The following is a 23,301-nucleotide window of genomic DNA, read 5'->3' as shown; positions in this document are numbered from 1 at the left end:
TGGCCAACTTCGGCTCTTCCTAAGCCATATCTGACTTTGCAATGATGCTTCATATTACAAAATTACCTCTTCCTTTGCTTACTTTTCGTCCCTTCTACCATCAAATCTGTAATTATCACTAAACTAGATCTCAGATTTAGAGGAAGAAAGTAAGATTAAATAATTTAGACTGATTGATCATAGCCTATCAGACATAGGTGCATTTTAAAACAAGGTGATTAATCAAAATAAGTGGTTGCAGAGAAAGCACTGAGGCCACAGTGAGCCCCTCTGCAAACTTACAGATAGCCCAAGACTGAAACTAAGAGAAATATGCTGGAACAAATGAAATTTGGTCAGTCTCTGAGGAAGGAATGAAACCCACAGGTACACATCTGCCAGATGAGGGCAGACTAAAAATGGTCTATATGCATCTGTCTAAAGCAATGGCTGATCAATGATACTAAACCATGTCCCAAAGAAAAATGTCTTCCACAGAAAAGGAGTAGTTGCCAGAGTCTAGAAAAGAAGGCTCCAAGAATGAGAATGTAGCAGTATTTAGTCTGCAGAATTAAACATTAAAGAATTAGTGATGTTCTTTGCTATTGGACTCCACCATGATTCCATGCTTACCGAGTACTCTTGTGATGCTAATCCGACCTGAGTATTCTAACTGGAGAAGAGACGCTTTTCTATTATAAACTAAAAGCCATTCTAATAAATACATCAGCTTCTCTACAAATTTAGTTTATATGAGGCAGTCCCTCTGAAATGAGTCAGTTTTGAATGCCTTGAGAAGATCACATTTCTGTGTGTTTACAAACCTGGACAACAGATAATAACTTGATCAAGAATTGTCCCAGAAAGGCCAGATTCTTAAGGTGATACCTCTATCTATTTTCTCAAATTGCAAAAAGCTAGCATCCTGGTTGCAATATCTAGTCAGCTACAGAATCTCAGGTAGTGTGGGGAATGATTATGAACAAATACGGGCTTTCTCTGCCTGTGTCAACTAGGTCATCCCCTTACCAGCAATTACTGGAACTTTTATAAAACATGTGTGAAAGTTTCCAAACCCTAGGCTTTCCTATAATTATGGCTTATGCTCAAAAATTCCTCAATTAAACAAGGCTTTCAAGATTATGAAAAACTTGTACAATTTAAACAACAGCTGTAAGACCTACAGAGGCAAAGTTAAGTCCACATGTTTTGCTTTGGCTTTTTGAAATTAGGAAACTGACTTGATGAACAGTCCCGAGAAACTGATTTTCTAGTTTGCTTCTCTGCGTGGCTTGATCCTCTTTCTAAATTGCTTTTTATAGTTGCTGCAATTTTGTCTAACTTTTGGCTAGTTTGTCCACTTCTGAAAGCCAACAGTTTTCCACAAAATGCTAAGGAATTTCCCCAGCAGCTAGACAAAGTTACAATTGTATTGTCCCATTGCTGGGGAAGGAACTGGGAAAAAGAAACTGAAAACTGTTTTATTAAAATACAAAACAAAACAAAGCTGTTCACTCTTCGATCAGTAAGGAAAAGGACACTACCTAAATATGTTCTTTAAAAAAATGGATTACTGAGGGGCGCCTGGGTGGCTCAATCCGTTAAGCATCTGACTTCGGCTCAGGTCATGATCTCGCGGTTTGTGAGTTCAAGCCCCGCATCGGGCTCTGTCCCGACAGCTCAGAGCCTGGAGCCTGCTTCTGATTGTGTGTCTCCCTCTCTCTTTGCCCCTCCCCTGCTCATGCTCTGTCTCTCTCTGTCTCAAAAATAAATAAAACATTAAAAAAAAAAATGGATTACTGAATTCGATATTCCAGGTCAGCTCTTTCCTTTTCTCAAGAAAAGTCTTATAATAAACCAGTAACTTGTTAAAAAAAAAAGTCTTATAATAAACCAGTAACTTACATGTTTACTGTAAGTTTATGCAATCATTACTTAGTCTAAAAGGTGATCTTACCTGCCTTCTCCACCCCATGCGGAATTTGGTGTAATAATCACTTCTCGACAGTTATCAGTGTCTGTATTATAGACATAAAGTTTCAATGGTTTTGCTTCATGTGTTTCAATAAGGCTGAACAGATCTTCAGACTGCAAAAGCATCACAGGAAAGAAACATTTTTACATTACTGAACTTTAGAACAGTGGGTCAAACCTGGTTAATACCGGAATCACCTGGAAAACCTTTTTAAAAAGTACAGACTGGGCCCTGCTGCTAGACATAAAATTCATTCCTTAAAACCAACATTCCAAACAAGGTTTCAGATATTTTACCTAGCTCCTATGTGCAAGGTCTTATGTCCAGTTCTCTAAGACCTAGTCAGCAAGTTTAGCAAAACTCTTCTACACCCAAATTCTACATATTCTGCTTTTACTCTTCATTAGTAAGACCTGGTTACCGGGGCATCATATTTTTCCTCTCACTTTTTTTTAGCAATATATACTTCCACTAGCTAACAGACAAGGAAAAGGATCTAATGCAGCTGAGCCAACTTTGATCCCTTAAAAAGAGGAAGAGAAAATGAAATCAATAACTAAAATGAACATTTGATTTAGTCTTGAAGTATGTAAGAGATTCCTGTATATCTCATACAAAATCTGTGCAACTGCCACACATATGTATTTTTCCTCACAGCTATACCCAGTAAGATACCTCCCAGATATTCTGTTTAACACCCTGTTGTGAAAGTTATCTTGATCAGCCAAGAACTAAATTTCAACTCTAAATGAGAAGTATGCAAATATACTTCTGAACTTAACATTAATGAGAATATACAACTTTCATTACTAACAAACACACGAATTACCTCATTCATGACTGTATCTGCTCCAATGATATAATCACTGTGAGGTCTAAGACCTGCCAGTGCTGCAGGAGAATTTGATTCTACTTCCTGGAATAACACAAAAACACACCCCCAAATTAATGTACATAAAATAATCTTTCAAATTTTACAGTTTAGTCCTTAATTATAATGATTTAAAAACCCCTGTACTTCTGGGGCACCTGGGCAGCTCAGTCGGTTAAGTGTCTGACTTTGGGTCAGGTCACGATCTCATGGTCCATGGGTTTGAGTCCCATGTCAGGCTCTGTGCTGACAGCTCAGAGCCTGGAGCCTGCTTTGGGTTCTGTGTCTCCCTCTCTCTCTCTGTCCCTCCCCCTCTAGCACTGTCTTTCTCTCTTAAAAATAAACGTTAAAAAAAAAATTTTTAAAAACCTCTGTACTTCTATCTTGTTAGACATGTCAGAAACTATAGAATATACACATTTAAATCTCTCAAACATAAAATCACATATTTAATAAACATTTAAAATATTTATTATTTTAGCTGTTTGTAGCTATCTGCTTTAACAATTCTTCTAATGGATAAATCAATAGAAAAATAGTTCTTAGGCACCTAAATTTGCTGCTCTTCCTTTTTTTTTTTTTTTAATTTATTTTGAGAGAGTTCATGTGTGTGAGCAGGGGAGGGGCAGAGAGAGAATCCCAAGCGGGCTCTGCACTGTCAGCGTAAAGCCCAACATGGGGCTCAATCTCACAAACTGTGAGATCATGACCTGAGTCAAAATCAAGAGTCGGATGCTCAACAGACTGAGCCACCCAGGCACCCTAAGTTTTACAAATTACTCCTAAGTTTAAAAAAATTATTAACCCATATTTTTAAAGCAATGAATTCCATTTTTCAGAAACTAAAAATAGCCTAATAATAATAGTAATAATACCTCTACAATCCAACCAAGCTGAAGACAGCACCTTTCTACAACATTTCTTAAATTGCAAGTAACAGCTCACACTTGATACCTACCAATACATGCCAAACGTTTTCATTTGCCCCATCAAAGCTGCAGAAACGAATGCTCACTCCCAACAAGCCCTGGCCACCCCACATGTTACTTGGTGTGACAGAGGTCTCTCGAAGCTCCAGTGTTTTACTACTGTAGATAAGCATTTTTACAGGTTTTTCAACATTTGCTTTCAGTAGATCCTTAAGAGTGTCATTGTCTTTATTCTGTGAACACATAGAAATATTATTCTTAATAAATAAAAAATGTTAACTATTTTAGCTTAAGCATCCTATGGCCCTACTGGAGTAGTATTAATAATCAACATCTAACAGGTAAAGCTTTCATTAACATTCAAATGCTCCTTGAAGTGAAAGAATGTCAAAAATTAAGAACAACTCCTATGTTATCAACAACTTCTGACTTTTTTCTAATAGTTGACTATGGATTATGGATTTTGAAACCCAACATTATTTGAGGTGATCTAGAGCTTTAGTGATAAAAAACCAAAATACTCCGGGGTGCCTGGGTGGCTCAGTTGGTTAACCGTCCAACTTCGGCACAGATCGTGATCTCGCAGTTTGTGAGTTCGAGCCCCACATACAGCTCTGTGCTGACAGTTCAGAGCCTGGAGCCTGCTTTAGATTCTGTGGGTTCTCTCTCTCAAAAATAAATAATAAACATTAAAAAAAATTGTTTTTAGTAAGAAAAATAAAAGAAAACCCCAAAAAAAATACTCCTTAAGAAGTCATATTACTGGGGCGCCTGGGTGGCTCAGTCGGTTGAGCGGCCGACTTCGGCTCAGGTCATGATCTCGCGGTCTGTGAGTTCGAGCCCCGCGTCGGGCTCTCAGAGCCTGGAGCCTGTTTCAGATTCTGTGTCTCCCTCTCTCTGACCCTCCCCCGTTCATGCTCTGTCTCTCTCTGTCTCAAAAACAAATAAACGTTAAAAAAAAAAAAAAAAAAGAAGTCACATTACTAACAAAATTGGTATGACTTTGATTTTAAAATCTAGAACATTTGCTGAGGTTGTAGTTTAATTTTGGACAGCACTCCTAAACATATGCTTTATTTATTTATTAGGAACTGGCAGGAGAGAAAAATGGAAGCAGTATGTTAAATATTTCATTACATAAATGAAAAAAGGCCATTATGTAGGAGATGCTGATAATGAACAAAAAGTTGAAACTGCTATGAAAAAATAAACCAACCAAGTAGCCACAGTCATAAGAATTTCTGTTGCTGAAATTATCTAATTTTTTTTTTCCTTAAGACTTTACTACGGGGAAACTGAAAGCAACTTATAAAAGGTGGTTTTAATTCTGTACTTTTGGAACATAATTATCTGGTTCCAATAATATTATTTATATATCAAGGACTTCAGCTCCAAGAAAACTAAGTTATTTGAGAATGGGTCTTTACTAATCCACTTGTCAGTAACATACAAAAGTCTGACATTACTGAAAAAGCAAACTTTTTAATCCTAATTATTTCTTTCTGCTTAAAAAAATTAAATATTTAACATATAAAAGTCTCCAGTAATTTTATTCTCCTAAGATAGTCACTGAAGGGTGAGGTATATATAGTATTTTGTATTTGACATTTTCATGTTTACTAACATAATTTTTACAAACTGGTATCATAACTCCATTTAATGTTTGTAACTAACGAATAAACATCCACCCCAGATAATCTGAAAAATTCCAATTTCAAAAGGTTACAAAATACTATAGTCAAAACTACAAAAAGCTGAACTTACTAATCTCGAACCATTAATGGAAACAATAAAATCAAAGAATGGCTCCAGTCCAGCTCTATGTCCTGGGGAATTTTCTTGTACCTGTAAAAACAAAAGTGCCAAAAAAGAAAAATGCAAAGCTTAATTAAAAATTATGAGCTAAATTTTAATACCTATCTCTTTTCAGTAAAATTAAGATAATTTCACTAATAAGGAGAGAGGTAAAACACACTAGTTCTCTCATTTCTCTTCCTCTCTCCCAACTAATGCCCTTGTAGTTCCCTAAATTCTACCTATTCTTTAAGTTCATCCCACATATGAGGTTCTTTCTCGATGGTCCTATTTCACTCTACCTTCTACTTTTGGAGGTTGGGGGCAACCTTCTCAGGTTGTAGCACAGGACATAGCAGACAGTTACCCATTACAACTGAGTGACAAATTCAAATTAATTTAGCAAGCATTTATTCCACGACTACTACTAGTAAGGCACCACTCAATTAACAAAACTAATATAGGAACATAGCTACTATGTCAAGATATTTATAATCTATTAAGGAACAGACAAGAGGAAGGAGAGACAGAGGACACACAGTCCTCTAATAACTACAGAGGTTAAGGGCTATAATGGAGGTACAGAGTTCTAAGGAGAAGATTAATTCTGACTGAAGAAGCTTCACAGGAAAAAAAAAAAGACATCCGAATTGTGCTTTAAAATAAAGGGTTTTGGGGGAGCCTGGGTGGCTCAGTTGGTTAAGTGACCGACGCTCAGGTCATGATCTCACAGCTCATGGGTTCAAGTCCCGAGTCAGGCTGCTTCGGGTTCTGTTTCTCCTTCTCTCTCTGACCCTCCCCTGCTTGTGCTCTCTCAAAAATAAAAAAAAAACATTAAAAAACTTTTTTAAGAATATACCACTTATAAAAAAAATAGAGGGTTTTAAAGTTGAGATAGGTAAGGGGATAAAAAGGACATCTGAAAGTTGAAATGAGTAAATATCCAGGAGTCTGAAAAAATGGGGATCATAATACAGTATAGCTAGACAACAGAATGGTGTGGGACAGAAATATAGAATTATAGATTTTGAAAATCACAAAACTTCTAATCCAGGGGATCTTAAACTGAGGTCTGTGTGGATAGCTTCAGGGAGCACTGCAGCTCCTGAAATTATATGCAACATTTTGTAGTAATCAGCAGTTTTCCGGGTATAAAGATCCACGGCTTTCATTAGATTCTCAAAGGGTTTCTCCAAATAAAATGCTAAACCCACAGATTTTGTGCAATTCTTTTATTTGCAGGTGAAGAAACCATCCTGTGACTTGCCTATGGTCCTATAGTTGGCTCGTGGCAGAGGTTAAACTCAAAAGTATATCTTATAACATTAGTCCAGTAAGGAGACTGGAAAAAAAGAGTGGAGCCAGACTTATACAGGACTTTAAATGGAAGATTAAGGTTACTTAGATTCTCAACAATTCAAATGGTTAGTTAGCATACCAAACTTGAAATGGACTAAAATTATTAAATTTTCTAAATTTACAGTAATAAAAATATTAGTAGCTGGCAATAGTAATATAGTATGACAAAACAGCAAAAAGTTAATACAATCCACTTTGTATTTCCTCTAAAATATTTTCATAATGTTTTAAGGACTTTTTATTCAGAGTGATATTATTTTATACTGTCAAAACTATCCTTTGAAAATGAGGTTTGCATGGATATTTGCAGGCCGATTATCTGTAACACTCCCAACAGTTCTAACAGTCAATAGTCAATTCTGAAGTTATGCAAATAATAGATGCACTCATTCATCCACACACAAATCTGCAGTTATCTATACAGTAACAAATTTTACTGCTTTCAAAATGGAACCCAGGAAGGAACCCAGAATATGTTCCTCTAATACCAGACTTCTTGGATTAAGGAAATTTAATATTCGATTAATGATACATTCATTCCTTTTTGGACTAATGTTACCTTTTAGGTAAAACCAAATTATACTATCACTGCTTCCGAAGAAGTAAAACTAGGTCTTCTTCATTTGTCACGATACAAAAGTTGTCCATTATAAAGATGGCTCCATGTTTTAATTTACTAAAACTGTTTAATCTTGCTTTCTGTAAATTCTCTTGCAAATTTGGGACTACATCATTTTTGTAAATTAAACAAGTTGATTAAATATCAAAGGGTTTTATTATTTACAAGTGTTAGCTCTAATGAAAAGAAGCAGCACAAACTCGTTTAGCTTCTTTATACTCAGTTTTCTTAAATGAAGGATATTTTATATTCTACATGTTACCAAGCAAAATGTCTAGAACTCGAAGTGGCAGACAGATTTCTCTTCAAAAGGCAACTCTGTAAGGAAAACAGTGGCAGTCTGGAGTTATTATGAGAAGAAAAGGGAGGTCAAGTCACAGCTAGCTGGGAAAGAGTCATGATCTACTAGGTGTGAAATGCCTATTAGGTGCCTAGCAATTAGGTGTGAAATGCCTCAAGTGTGAAAAGAGGATAATTAGCACAGACCCCTGGAGACCCTTCGCTGTGGCGTTTCTCACTTAATAAGGTCCTCATCTAATCCTCTGATTCTCTGAATCTGAATGTTTCCAAATGACTTTTTTTTCTAGAAACCAACCAGTCCATTGATCAATTTCAGACTTCTCCACTGAGGCTGCCAAAAGTTTATCTTTCAGTTAAAAAGGGACAAAGATAGTACTTTTGTAATGTCATCACCAACTTAGAAAGTTGATCCCACACACTGATGCTTATCATGCCACCCTCCAAGTATAAAGTTTTACCACTATTTGAAATGGAGTTTCTAATAACATTAGAACTATTCTTTCCCATTACTCAAAAGAAATTCAATAGCCAAATTTGAATTCTAAAATAAGTACACTTAAATAACCCTTTCTCTATTTTTCTATTTGCATTTGCTACAAACATCAATCTCTTCTGTTTCTAATGTACCTTGAAATTAACTTCTTTCCTAAATTTATTTACATCATTAGTACCAGTACAATTCTGGCAACTAGGTATCTAACAGGAAGCCAACAGAGGGAGCCCTAGAAAATGCTCTCTTTGACCCTAATATACTTAAAGACAATTTCCTACATTTCATAGCATGCAAAACAAGATCTACAACATAGCAAATTAAACATCCACACAGGTGAAGTTTCTCTGGCAATACTATCCACTGACAAGAATCTCTTAGGCACCCAATCTGTCAGGCATCAGATTACCACTTCAATACTTCCTGTCCCCTATAAGATCTCTCAATTATTGATTCACCTGCTTCCTTCAAACCACCTTAATTAAAAAAATGAATATATAAAACCCTGGATCCATCTATCCATCTATCTGGTTCCATAGATCATTAGTATTTATTATTGGGCCAAATATTACAGCAATTTAAGATGAAGAGGTTAAATTGGAAAGTTTATAGTTAAGATTTTGCAAGATTTTGAAAAAATGCACAATGTAAAGATAATGGAGTTCTAGAATCAGACTGACTTGATTTTGAGGCATGCTTTTACCTTATTAGCTGTGTGAACTTGGGAAAGATTATTTATCTTTCTGGGCCTCAGTCTTTCCATCCACAAGTAAAGGATAACATCTACTGTACATGAATACTGTAGAGATTGAATGAGTTTATGAAATGCCTAGCTAAGACTCTGATACATGATAGGAGTCCTACAAATCTTTTTTTAATGATGTGCCTGGCATGTCTGATGCCTAAACAAATCTTTCTTTTTAAGTTAGTTAATTAATTTAAAATTAGTTTATACGTATATATGCATGTACGTATGTATTATGTAATCTCTACACCCAACCTGGAGCCTTAACTCAACCCCAAGATCAAGAGTCACATGCTCTTCCAACTGAGCCAGCCAGGCACCCCCGGGGGGAGAGGGGGGGTTTCTACAAATCTTAAAGTCACCTTCCTAACTCTGCAATCACCACCTGAGGGCAAATCTTTACAACTAATGAATTCCTGGACACTACATGATTTTTCTAATTATGCATTAATCGTCTTTCTCCTCTTTAAAAAAGGAAAGGGAAAGAATTTGCAATAAATTTGTAATAAAACAAAAAAGTAGAATAAAAAAATAAAACCACAGAGGTAGAGTCAAAGGTAAAATGATAGAGCCTTCAGAGGAATACAAAGGAGAATATCTTTGAGATTTTCAAATATGAAAGACTTCTTAAACTGGATACAAAAAAACACTAATCATAAACTAAAAAAATTAATGAATTATACTAAAACTACAAACTTCTGCTCATCAAAAGACACACTTAAGACAATGGAAAGACTTATTATACATCCAACAAAGGAGCTATATTCAGAACAAATTTAGAATTACTGCAAATCATTAAGAAAGAGACAGTAAAACCACAATGAGATACAACTTCACATCCATAAGACTGGCTAAAATAAAAAAGATACTAACAAAGGTTTGAAACAAACCCTCATATATTAGTGGTGGGAATATAAAATGGTGCAGTTGCTGTGGGAACAGTTTGGCAGATCCTCAAATGTTAAACAAAGAGTTACCATGTGACCCAGCAATTCCACTCCTAGATATGTAAAAAAGAGAAATGAAAGCATGTCCACATAAAAACTTGTACACAAAATTCATAGCTGCATTATTCATAGCAGCCAGAAAGTGGAAACAACCCAATGTCCCATAACTGATGAATGAATAAACAAATGTGTTACACCCATAGAATGAAATATTATCTGGCAATAAAAAGGAAGTATTCATGCTACAACATGAATGACCCTTGAAAACACTATGCTAAATCACAAAGACCACATATTGCATGATTCAATTTATATGAAATGTCCAAAATAGGCAAATCCACAGAAACAGAAAGGAGATTAGTGGTTGCTAGGGGCTGGGGGTAGGAGGAATGGGAAGTAGCTGCAATTGGGTATGGAGTTTCTTTCCGGGGGTAATAAAAAGGTTCCGGAATTAGATACTAGTGACGGTTGCACAACTCTGAATATACTAAAAAACCTGTGAACTGTATACTTTAAAAGGCCGAATTTAATGGCAGGTAAATTATATCTCAATGAAGCTGCTAAAAAAAATAATAACTTAATGGAGAAATGGGGAAAAGATTTTAGCAGACACTAAACAAAAAAGGGTACTGATGTGGCCAATAAATATGAAAATATGCTCAACTTCAATAGCTGCAAATTGAAACCACAATGTGATACCACCTGCCAGACTGGCGAAAATGAAAAAGATGGAAAATACTAAATGTTTGTGAGGATACAGAACAGCTGGAAACTTCAATTACTGCTGGTGGGAATGTAAATGAGCAAACTATTTGGCAATACCTGTTAATATTGAAATATTTGACCAAATATTGCGCTGTTTAAGCATACCCAATAGAAATGGGTATACAGATGTTCTTCAAAAGACACACACAGTTGAATGTTCACAGCAGCACTATTTGTACTAGCCCCAGACTAAAAACTACATTAATTCCCATGAACAGCAGAACAGATAAATCAATCTTGATATAATCTCTCGATGGTATAAGGTAAATAAAACAAAAACCTACAACAATACACAAGATGGATATGTTTTACAAGTGGTATGTGAGCAAAAGAGGCCAGACACAAATGAGTACATATGATTCCATTTACATAAAGCTAAGAACAGGTCAAATTAATCTATGCTGTTAGAAATCAGGACAGCATTCACTCTGAGGGGGTTGGTGGGTAAGTCAGAGTGTGCCTGGAGAGGGATGGGATGCTGGTTACACGAGTATGTTGTCTGTGAAAATTCATCAAGCTTTACACTTATGTGCACTTTAAAAAGCTTTAACATCTACTCCCCTCTATCCAAAAAGCAGAAATACAATTATTACAACCTAAGAACATACCAAATATTTCACGTACAAAGAACATACTTTGAAAGCCAGCAATTAAATCTCAACGGTCAGTTGAGTACAAAGCAGTCAGTACAAAGGCCACAAAATAACTTACTCTAATGCTCCCCTTTCAGAACATTTCAGGACCACTCTTAGATTCTATTTATATTTACATGGTTTGGCTACCTGATTCCAAGCCACGAACAGAGTACTAACCAAACAAAAGAACTGAAAGAGATGCCACTGCCACTTGCTTACAGCAAAAAATGATAGCTGGCAGAAAATGAGAATAAAAATTTAAAAAATCAAAAACCAAAAGAAAAAAAAAAAGTTGAGTGTTAAGCCACTTACCAAATTCTACCAAGTGAGTATAAACTGTGCACTAACAAAAAAGGTGTAGTTGTGATTGTGTCTTGTGGTAGGGAATACAAAAATTTCAAAAGGTCTCCACTATTAAGCTGCTTTTAGAACTTTTCGCAATTATAAAAATCTTCTGTATCGTGTGCTGTCCAATACAGTAGCCACTACCCACATGTGAAACGTGGCTTGTGTGACTCTGGAAGTGGATTTTAAACTTCATTTAAATAATTTACATCCAAGTTTAAACAGCCATATGTGGCTAGAGACTACTGTACTGCACAGCCCAAGTCTAGGTGATAAGTACATGTATTCCAATACAGCACATGGACATCATCACAACAATTAAGATAAAAAAATTTTAATATATGTAGCACCTATCAGTGATGGTGGAAGCATGCAATGCATTTAAAACACAGATTTGTTTATAATATATTCTTGATACTGAAAGCAGTAAATACTCCATTTTAAGGAAAAAATTGACTTTATACAAATCCATTCCCTGGGAGTTCTAACAAGCATGCTGAAGTCTTCTCAGGCCTCATGGTTTACTTTGAACAACTAAGGAATACAACACAGCAGCTGAAAATACTGAAGAGTAATTATGCTTACAAGGGAATGACAAAAATAAATGTGAGCCAAACACCCACATGTAGAATAAATTATGAACACACTTACTGGCACTTATAAGAGTTCAACTTTACATCTGGAGGTTATCTTACCAAAATAAATTCCACAACATGAAAGAAATACTTCTTTCATAAGCACTCTAGAAAAAAGAGCTACAATATGCAAGATAAAATCTGCTAGAGATTTTTACTCAAGAAACAAAAAATGAGCTTATAAGAGAAACTGCACAGTGAAGGGGTATCCATCCCCAGTACATAAAAAGAAATTAGCACCAGTGATTAGAAGCTGGATTTGGAATCACCAACTATATATAAATTCTTCTTAAAGTGGTGTCATCCAATTACTACAGGGAGTTTGTTCTGAAATCAATTTAGTGGACCATTACAGAAGAGGGAAATGTCAAAATAAGAAAGTATCAGAATAGATAAAATACAAAAAATTCATGACTTCATAAGGGCCATTATTTTTCATGAAATGTAGTAGTACACATGAGTTGCAGTGGAAAATAAATTTCTTACTTTGATCTGTAATAAAAATAAAATTGGAAAGAGTCCTACAAGATGTCATTAACTCTTTTTGTCCAATCAACCTCCAGATAATAAATGCAATTTAACTTTTGGCTTTTCTCTCACCTTCTGATCCTGGACCAGGAGGCAGTTTTACCAGATTTAACATGGATTCTCCCTTGTGTACAGACCTAATTGTTCTAAGCCGGTTGCTTTCCAGTGAAGCATCCATCTCTTCTCCGGGGGTTAAAAGTGTCACAGTACTTTATACTAGGTTTGGATCATTTCGCATGAACCACTCTCTCTTAAATCTTGGCTTGAGGAGAGAGGGGCAGCAGAATAGAAAGGGAGAAGAGGTTGGGTGGAGTTGGGGGGTAGGCATTCTCTTAACTCCATCATTTATATACTACTCCCAGCTGAGGAGTGGAGAACTGCCATCTTAATGTAACAAAGAAAGGAAACTGCAAGGCTACTTTCAGAATACAGGAGATCATCAAACCAAGCATTTCATAAGGTGATACACAAAGACATACCTATCACATGTCTGGCTAGTTTGTGAATTATTTCTCATTTTCTAACCAAGGAGATGTTTCCATAAAATGGGCTCAGTGATATGTGTCTCCTTTTTATTACTGCACCACCAATTCCTTCACACATAAAAGGTAGTTCTGTCTATACCATCATCTCCTCTCTCAATTTAATGTTTTGTACTATTTAAAAAACCACCAGGGATATTAAATAAAAGTAAAAATTAAGTCCATTCCAAGTAATCCAAGTATTAATAATGATTCATTTCAACTATACACATAAGGCCTCATGTTACATATTTACACGCTTGCGTGATCAAAATGATGTGAGAAGACTTGGGGGGTGTGATATAATAAAAATACACCCGAAATCCTTCAGTTATAAAAATAAATAAATAAAAATAGAAAGACACTTGGGGGGGGGGGGCTCTTCCATGTCTGAAAAGGGCCAGTGTTCCTGTTTGGGACTTGATACAAATATGTGGAAATTATTTTGCAGTAGACTGGAAGAGTTCAAGCTTTACTTGCTGAAACATTTTTTTTTTAATGTTTATTTTTGAGATAAAGAGAGAGCGCGAGCAGGAGAGGGGTAAGGAGAGAGAGAGACACAGAATCCGAAGCAGGCTCCAGGGTCTGAGCTGTCAGCACAGAGCCTGACGTGGGGTTCGAACAGGGAGATCACGACCTGAGCCAAAGTCAGACGCTCAACCGAGTCACCAAGGCGCCCCAGTTTGCTAAAACATTCTTATATGTTCTACCAAAATAACTCAAAGAGCATGTTTTTCTGACCCTATGATGTAATTTATAACATATGAAGCAATTTAAAAATTCTAATGATAACCAAGGAAATTAAAACCCACCAATACACTGTACTTTCTTAGAGAAAGTCTGTATATCAGAAAAATGATGTTGAAAGAAACTGAAGCCTGCTCCAAAAGAAGCAAAAAGTCTGACAACTTGTCACCTAATTTTATAATCTTCAAATACCAATTTAGGCGTTTCTTTCTTAGGGAAAGAAAACTTGCTGTGTGACCTTAGGCAATAATCTTTCTGTGCTCCTTTTCTTTAGTTGTAAAGCGAGGAGGCTGATGAGATAGTTTCTAAGACTGAACGACAACTCACCATGAAGTAAGTCTAACTGCCACTATCTATAGATTCTACAGTGTAGATCCAACCCAACAACATTATTTTAATTGCATAGACTTTTTTAGTCATTTTAATTGTGTTTAGTATCACTGTGATAAAGCAATGAAAAGGATACTGGTACCTTCCTTTTAAAAAAGACAAAATTTCCTTAAAACTGAGGATTCCTTAAAAATTCACAGGCACATTAATAAAATTCATGGGTCACATCTGATCCCAAATTTATGTTTTAAACAGTAGTAATGTATAGGGTTAGTTACAAGGGCAAAAGTAGCTGCTGAATGAGCATGTAAATGGAAATGCTACTTAAAATGCTTAGAGGTCTATTTTAACTAGTATTGCCAGTACAATAGTGGTTCCCAATGGGTGATACAATAGTGCAGATGCTAACAATAAAGACACCAGCTAACGTTTACTGAGTCTTTACCATTCTCCAGACCCTATGCTAAATGCTTTACATGGAATATCTCATTTAATCCTTGGGATAACCAATGAGGTAGACAGCACTGTTTTAATGAAGAAATTTTTTTAATATGAAATTTATTGTCAAATTGAGCACCCAGTGCTCATCCCAACAGGTGCCCTCCTCAATGCCCATCACCCACCACCCCCCCCATCAACCCTCAGTTTGTTCTCAGTTTTTAAGAGTCTTTAATGAAGAAATTTAAGAGCAAGGCCATCTGCAAGGTGGCAGTGGACCAGGAAAAAAAATTAATGTGCTCAATTTTTTTCAAAATACTTTCATATACAGTATCTACTATGGTTTTTAGTCAAAAACAGGCGGAGGAGGCACTAGTATTATCCTCACTTTTCAGATACAAAGAATGGGGCTCAAAGAAGTTCAAAGGTTTGCCCAAGGAAACACAATGAAGTGATGGAGGGGACAGGATGGTTCAGTGATTCCCAAGAGGGGTCTCTGGTGCTCTACTATCAAGTCTCTCAATGCATTCACGTCTACAAGATGACAATGTTCCTCACTGCTGACAATGTGCTGGAATGGTCTCTCACTGGTGCTTACAACAAAAAACAATTCTCAGCATCACTCCCTTCATGCTGCAGTAAATTCATTTGCAGTGCCAAGAGGGACATGGACAGTCTCTCAGGTTAACTACTTTGGTTCTGCATGTTGTTTGGAGAAAAAAAAAAAAGTCCTCTTATTTAGTTAATCACACCTCTGAAGGCAATCTACAGTTATATTCTAAAGCATGTACCAAACCTTTACATATAAAATATTTTCTAGTTTAGATTAACTAGTATTAGTGAATCAATTGAAATAATGTAATCCTCTCAGCACAGTATTAAAGCCAGCAAAATGAATGTACTGATATTAATGGTTATTCCAAGTTCAATTCTTATGACAATTTCAGTGGAATTATTTAAAAAGCTGTCAGTGTCTGACCCAGAAAACACTACACCCAGTGCTGTGCATTCTACTACTTAACTGACCAGAACAGAAACCGCAGTTACCCGTCAACAGTAGACCTCCCCAAATAAGGATCCTAAGGATCCTTAAAAACACATTAAAACACACTTCATCATAAAACATGAAAGTGTAGATAAACAGAGTAACACTAATTTGTTCAAGGTCTTTTCAGAAAAAGTTTATGTCCAATGATACAATTTCTAAGCATGTCCTAAGGTTCACACACATTGTATTCGACGGCATTTATGAACTAAAAATCTGACTCCTACATTTGAAAGGAATTTCAATGACTATTAAATCTTTTAAGATTATATTTTTAAGTAATCTCTACACCCAATGTTGGGATCGACATCCCAACTCCTGGCATCAAGCATTGCATGCTCTACTGACTGGGGCAGGCAGGTGCCCTTATTCGTGGTTTTTTTAGTACAAGAGATCAACTTCGGGAGATCACTATCTTCAGGTGGTGTTTATAGAGCTTTTTCAGTCATAACTATGTATTTGAAAAACATCAAATAGACCAACTGTTTTCTTTTTATAACATTGTTTTCAGAGTGAGTGAGGAAAGAGGATAGTAGTGAGATTTTTATGTTTTTCAAGTGGGGACATGAGTTTAAAATGTTTGAGGGGCACCTGCGTGGCTCAATTGGTTGAGTGTCTGACTTTGGCTCAGGTCATGATCTCGCCTGAGTTTGGATTCTGTCTCCCTCTCCCTCTGCCTCTTCCCACATGTGCTCTGTCTCTGTCTCTCTCAAAAGTAAATAAACATTAAAAAAAATTGGGGGGGGGGTGTGTGCCTGGGTGGCTCAGTTGGTTGGGCGACTGACTTCGGCTCAGGTCATGATCTCACAGTTTGTGGGTTCGAGCCCCATCTCAGGCTCTGTGCTGACAGCTTAGAGCCTGCTTCGGATTCTGTGCCTCCCCTTCTCTCTACCCCTCCCCTGCTCACGCTCTGTGTCTGTTTCTCAATAATAAATAAACGTTAAAAAAATTTTTTTTAAGTTTGAGATACACTGTGTTAGTTAAAAAGAAAAAAAGAAAGAAAAATTATGACTATCAAATATCGGGAATTATCTTTCTCAAAATAAGTGCCAAGTTGAAATCGTGCAGGATTTCATGCAGATTAGTGAGGCACCATCAAAAAAAGAACAGATCCATGTAACAGTAGGTATGTCTAGGCATTCCATTTTTTTCTTTTTTAAAGTTTATTTATTTTGAGAGAGATAGAGAGCACACGTGGGGGAAGGGTAGAGAGAGAGAGGGAGAGAATCCCAAGCAGGCCCTGCAGTGTCAGCTGTCAAGCACAGAGCCTGACATGGGGCATGAATCCATGAACCATGAGATTATGACCTGAGCCAAAACTAAGAGTTGGAAGTTCAACCAACTGAGCCACCCAGGTGCCCCGGTATTCCATTTTCCATGGAAATAATTTCACTGTCACTTTCTCCTCTAAGAAATGCTGCCCAGTCTGCAGCCAATGGCTCTAGAGATAAAGGCCTGTTATTACACTGGAGACATACTTCATCTCAATGGCCTTTCCTTCAAAATATCCATCACTTCCAAAATCTCTCTTGAAGGAAATGACAAAGAATAGTGAACATGACATTTTCCATGTTCCCATAGTGGTGTGAACACTGGTTGCAGAATGTCCTCAGAGAACTTCCATCTCAAAGAATATTAAAGGTAGAATGAATTCATTTGAATATTTAAATTTAGAAACAGATCTTATAATGGGCATCAATAAGGCAATTCCAAAAATCTAATTTTGAAAATAGCCTTGTGTAGTTCACTTGGTAATTAAGGGAGAATCTAGGCAAGAATTTTGAATTCAACATACTTCAACTGTAGTAACTTATAGTAACTTCTAACAAAACTAAGAAGCCCTGGCTAACATTTTTCCTGCCTAATGTTAAGATTAGAGGGTGCGAATATAAGTGGTACTCATGAACATGAAATTGGACTTACTGCATAAGAGAATCTGAAATATAATGCTATTTTTATTTATTTATTTATTTAAACGTTTATTCATTTTGGAGAGACAGAAAGAGACAGAGCATGAGTGGGGAAGGGGCAGAGAGAAAGGGAGACACAGAATCCAAAGTAGGCTCCAGGCTCTGAGCTGTCAGCACAGAGCCCGACGCGGGGCTCGAACTCACGAACTGCAAGATCATGACCTGAGCCGAAGTCAGATGCTCAACCGATTGAGCCACCCAGGTGCTCCAAATATAATGCTATTTTTAAAAGAGAGCTTCTGAACAAATTAAATTTCCACTAGGAGTCCACTTTTTAAAAATATCTTTTGGGGCGCCTCAGTGGCTCATTTGGTTAAGCTGCTAACTCATGATTTTGGCTCAGGTCATGATCTCACAGTTTGTGGGTTCGAGCCCCATGTTTACAGTGTGGAGCCTGCTTGGGATTCATTCTCTCTCTCTCTCTCTCTCTCTCTCTCTCTCTCTCCCCCCCTCCCCCACTTGTGCGCATGTTCTCTCTCAAAATAAACTTAAAAAAATTAAAATAAATAAAAATATCTTTTAATAATTTTTTTTGAATATGCAAGTATTTCATGACCACTCTGGAAATTTTAGAAAATATACTGAAGGGGGCATCTGGGTAGCTCAATTGGTTAGAGTCTGACTCTTAGTTCTGGCTTAGGTCAGGATCTCACAGTTTCATGGGTTTAAGCCCCACGTTGGGCTCTGTGCTCTCAGTGTGGAGTATGCTTGGGATTCTCACTCTCTCCTTTTCTCTCTGTCCCTCTCCCACTTATGCTCTCTCAAAATAAACTTAAAATAATAATAAGAATATACTGAGGTTTAAAGGAATGTAAAAATGTCACCACTCGCCAATAATCCTTTTAATAGCCTGGCTTATTACCTTTCTGTTTTATTTTCCTTGACACTTGACTGTACATGCACCTACACAGAAGAGACATGCCTATGGCCACACAGTGTTTTGAAACACAATTTTCATGAATGTATAGCATTCCAATCTGTGGTTAGGCCCTGATTTATTTAGCACTGTGTTTTTGATTGTAAGCCAGTATCTTACCATAACTTCAGACTATACCGTACTTGAATATGTCGTATCATTCAAAATCTTTGTGAACCATGGCTAAGGGGCAAGGTTAGGCACAGAAAAAAAGAGACTAGAAAAAATACTTCGGCATTATTTACCTTTAGATGACAGAATTACAGGTAGTTTAGATTCTTGTTAATACTTTTTTAACTTATCTAAAAAGTCTGTAATGAACATATGTTGATAATCAGAAAACAATGTAGTAATCTACTAAAATGAAGATCATTTGTATAAATCAATATTAAGATTCAAGAATTTGGGAAATGTACATTTTAAGTGAAAACAAGACAGGATTTGAGGTTGTGAACATGTACTTACAACAGCAAAGACTTTTTAGAAAAAGTAAATGTCCACCGCCACCAGGTGCTGCCTAGCTAAACTCTGACACAACAAACTGCTGTGGAGCTAAGTGAAACCAAGAGGCAGATCTCTATGTGCTCCTATGAAGACTGCCAAGATGGATTAGCAAATAAAAGACCAAGGGGAGTAATAGTAGGTATCATGTGATTCCAACAGTTACAGAAAGAAACAAAGAGTGAAGGAGAGCAGAATTCTTTTACCTGCATAAAACATTTTTGAAAAGATACGTAAGAAACTACTGTGGTTACTTCTAGGGTAAGAATGGGGAGTTGGCTATACAGTATGATCACAATGCGAAAATGTACATTAATACAAAATGCATAATTCATAAAAAGGAAAGTACACTGCTCACAGCAGAAAACCTAAAACTATTTCAATGTTGCCCCCTAAAAATTTTTAAAAGCAGAATCTACCAATGGATATGGAATATAGAAAAAAAAGTAAAGAACTGTAGGAATGCTGAAATAACAATAAGATAGCAGTGGAAATGGTTGTCAGTATAATTGTTATTTTAATTTTTTAAAATTTAAAGTTTATTTATTTTGAGAGAGAGAGAGAAAGAGAGAGGGAGAGAGCACAAGAGGGGGAGGGGCAGAGAGAGAGGGAGACACAGAATCTGAAGCTAGTTCCAGGCTCTGAGCTGTCAGCACAGAGCCAGACATGGGGCTCGAACTCACAAGCTGTGAGATCATGACCTGAGCTGAAGTTGGACGCTCAACCGACTAAGCCACCCAGGCACCCCTATAATTGTTATTTTAAAACCCAGTCAAACAAGTTTTTATTACTAACAAGGAAATGGCCAGGGAATCGATTACTAAAGGAAACAAACTTTTTTTTTTAATTTTTAAAGTTTATTTATTTTGAGAGAGAGAGAGAGAGAGAGACAGACAGACAGACAGACAGAGAGAGAATCCCAAGCAGGCTCTGCACTGTCAGTACAGAACCTGATGCAGGGCTCGAACTCACAAACAGTGAGATCATAACTTGGGGTGAAACCAAGAGTCAGACGCTTAACTGACTGAGCCACCCAGGAGCCCCAGGAAACAAACTTCTCAGAAATCATTCTAGAACTTGTTAATAGGAGAGATTTTACTCCAAGGTTATCTTACTGTATCTATTCTAGTTTACAAGCTCAGTAATCCAGCACTGCAATATATTACTGTATATTAGGCAATAATAAGTGAAAGGAATATATTTTTTTAATATGTCCGGATTTAACATAGTACTTTCCCCTCTAAAAACAAAGATAACTGGAAATCAATGACAGAATTAGGGACAGAGTAGGTTAGGACTCAAACACATTTTAAAAATGCTCCTAAACTAAATGGTCATTACTATTTTAAAGCTCTCTCTAGCAAAGCTTGAATAAGATTTCATTTTTTGCAACATTTATGCTCCAGATGCAGGAAAACTAAGGTTGTCTATAGTGATTCGGAAAATCAGATTTATAGATTAATAACACATCTGCACTACTGAATATGTATGAGTGCTGATTTACTGAGGTGCACTTATGTAAAGAATATATACTTCAACTTACTTTACGTGGAACACAGTCATGAACAGAAGTCGTTCAACTGCAATCCTGTTGATGTATACAGCTTTCTAACAGACTTTTAAAACTCAATAATGCTGTTTTACTGAGTGTACGTATTATTAAAATATCATGAGTCTCCAAGGATTCACGGCTACCATCAGCCACTGTGAGAATCAGCTGGTAATACTGGATATCGGCCTCCAGGGTAGAAAACCAAAATCAAACCAGATAACAGAAAAGTACTGTTGCTAATTTTCACTTTACATTTAGATCCAACAATTCTTCAATTTCTCCCATCAGTGTGGCACATGGGGCTTGCTCAGCTGAAGGGAATACGAAGGTAATATGGTTTGTTTAAAGATTCCCTTTATTTTCCGGGAAAATCATCCTTTCCTACCAAAAGTGTGGCTTCAAGAGAGATTTTCAGTACAGTGGAGAGGCAACAAGACATGATAATCCTGAAGATCAGAAAGGGGATCGATCACAGTACTATCACACACTTAACTGGGTAATTCAGTTTAAGAATGCTGTCTTATCTAAAACATGGGATCTAAGACAGAATGACCGTAAGCACCAGGAAGTACTTTCTCACTTTCAGTGAAAATGCTGTTGCCTGAGAGCAGCTAATATCTAGTGACACTCTATTATGTCCTGAAATGGTACTACGGATTAGGGCCACTTAGTTGACAATCCATCATGTTGCCACTCACGCAGGTGTCACAGCACATAACCATCAATGCTACTTTTAAAGACTTCCAGTTCCCTAAGAACCACATGCTTTGCAACAACTTAGGCTGCTCATAAGCAGGGGCTTACCTAATGCTTTTTGAGATACTATGTTTCTCCATCCCAGAGACTGACGCTGCTTTCCTGTATTTACCTACGTTTGTTTTTTCAAACGTTCCTCTCCATTACCTCTTTTACCACCCTGAGCAGTCTTAGAACAGAACGGAAGTTCCCCCCGCCAGGAAATGTGGAAAAGGAGGGTTGGAAAGGTCAGGAGCGACACAGGAAAAGAGTCCTGCAAAAGCAAGTGAATTTAAGTCCGTCAAACCTACTATTAGGCCATTTCGTTTTCTGTTTGCCTAATTGACCTTTCCGGACACCCAGATAGCGCCGAGGTGAATTATCACCTGCCGTCGCATCCCCTGCCTCTAGCCTGCCGAGTTCCAGGCTTCAATTTCTCAGAAAACTCCAATGCTACCTTGACCATCACCTCTTTTGCAGACTTTGCCCCCAAGCCTTTCCTAACTTTGTAAGGTAAGAATTAAGAGGAAGAGAACGGAGAAGGCTGTGAGGAGAAAAAGGAGTCAAGGTTGTACCCCCACCCCCTCCGTGTCTGGGCCGCCCCCTGACCAAGTTGCCGGCTGCCGCCTCAGGCTCCACTCGGTCCTCCCAGAGCGGCGGACCCCTGGCCCGGAGCGCTCCCGGTAAGCAAGTTGCGCGCAGCCTTCCGAACCGGCCTCGGCTAAGGCAGCGCCCGCGGTCGCCGCTCCTTTGCGGGACCAGGCCTGGCTGTCCCGGGAAGGGGCCCGTCGGGGCCTCTGCCTCCCCGCGGCTGGGCCCCGCCTGCAGCCAGCCGCTCCCGAGCCGCCGTCGGAGCTCTTACCCGCAGGACGTGGTAGCCTTCCGTGCCCCCGCCAGGGATCTCGACGCTCTGCGAGGACCCCATGGCGGCGGGCGATCAATGTGAGCGGGCCGGGATCCGCGCTGCTCCCCGCCCCCTGCGCACCGCCCGCTCCGCTCCTCCGCGTAGCACTTGGGACGTGGCACTAGCTGCCGCCGGAGAGCCGGGCCGCACTGCCCGCCGGGAGAGCGTCGCCGCGGCACCCACTGCCGCTGCGACGCCGCAGACAGCGCCACCTGCCGCAAATCACCGGAAGAGGGCTGAGCACACGCAGGCGGGGAGGGGCTTATTCAGGCTCGCGAGAGAATAGAACAGTTCCTCCGGCCTTAGCATCTTGCTACGGATCCCTAGGTTAGACAAGCTTAAACAGACGCGTTCCCGCTCGCCTGAATGAACGATTGCATTGTCGTAGCTCCCCCTGGTGGCCAGAAGCAGGGAAAGGCTGCTACCAAAAAGAATAGGGCGGGTCCAAACACAGAGAGCTATTTTGGAGGGGGGGGGGGGGGGGGGTCCAATTTATACAGAGGGCGATAGTGCCTCTCCGTGGGCTGGATACTGCATCCGCTCAGCTAAACTCAGTTTTATAAAGGAAAACGTTCTGATTCTGTTTTTGCCTTCCTAATTATGAGAACAAGATCAGAGGATCGGTCACAATCTGAGCGATGTCGGAGTGGAAAGCGCAATTGGATGCCCTTGGTGTTCCACCTCCTGCTGCTGGGTTTCCCACTTCCTAGGAAACCCTTGGTTACT

The 23,301-nt window shown here is 38.2% G+C and overlaps 1 protein-coding gene across 1 annotated transcript in view; it reads right to left on the bottom strand.

The window, feature by feature from the left end:
- Nucleotides 1–22,725, bottom strand: part of GORASP2 (golgi reassembly stacking protein 2) — a 34,269-nt gene extending 11,544 nt beyond the window's left edge. The window contains exons 1-5 of the mRNA XM_030325773.2: nt 22,534–22,725; nt 5,519–5,599; nt 3,784–3,987; nt 2,784–2,870; nt 1,937–2,067 (exon numbers count right to left, since the gene is read on the bottom strand). Of these exons, the coding sequence (XP_030181633.1) occupies nt 1,937–2,067; nt 2,784–2,870; nt 3,784–3,987; nt 5,519–5,599; nt 22,534–22,596 (566 nt within the window). The 5' untranslated portion in view covers nt 22,597–22,725. The remainder of the gene's footprint in view (nt 1–1,936; nt 2,068–2,783; nt 2,871–3,783; nt 3,988–5,518; nt 5,600–22,533) is intronic.
- Between the last annotated feature and the right edge of the window lie 576 nt (nt 22,726–23,301).

The sequence above is a fragment of the Lynx canadensis genome, chromosome C1, assembly GCF_007474595.2.
Source record: "Lynx canadensis isolate LIC74 chromosome C1, mLynCan4.pri.v2, whole genome shotgun sequence".
Classification (NCBI taxonomy): Eukaryota; Metazoa; Chordata; class Mammalia; order Carnivora; family Felidae; genus Lynx; species Lynx canadensis.
This window is presented reverse-complemented; position numbering and strand designations above follow the sequence as displayed.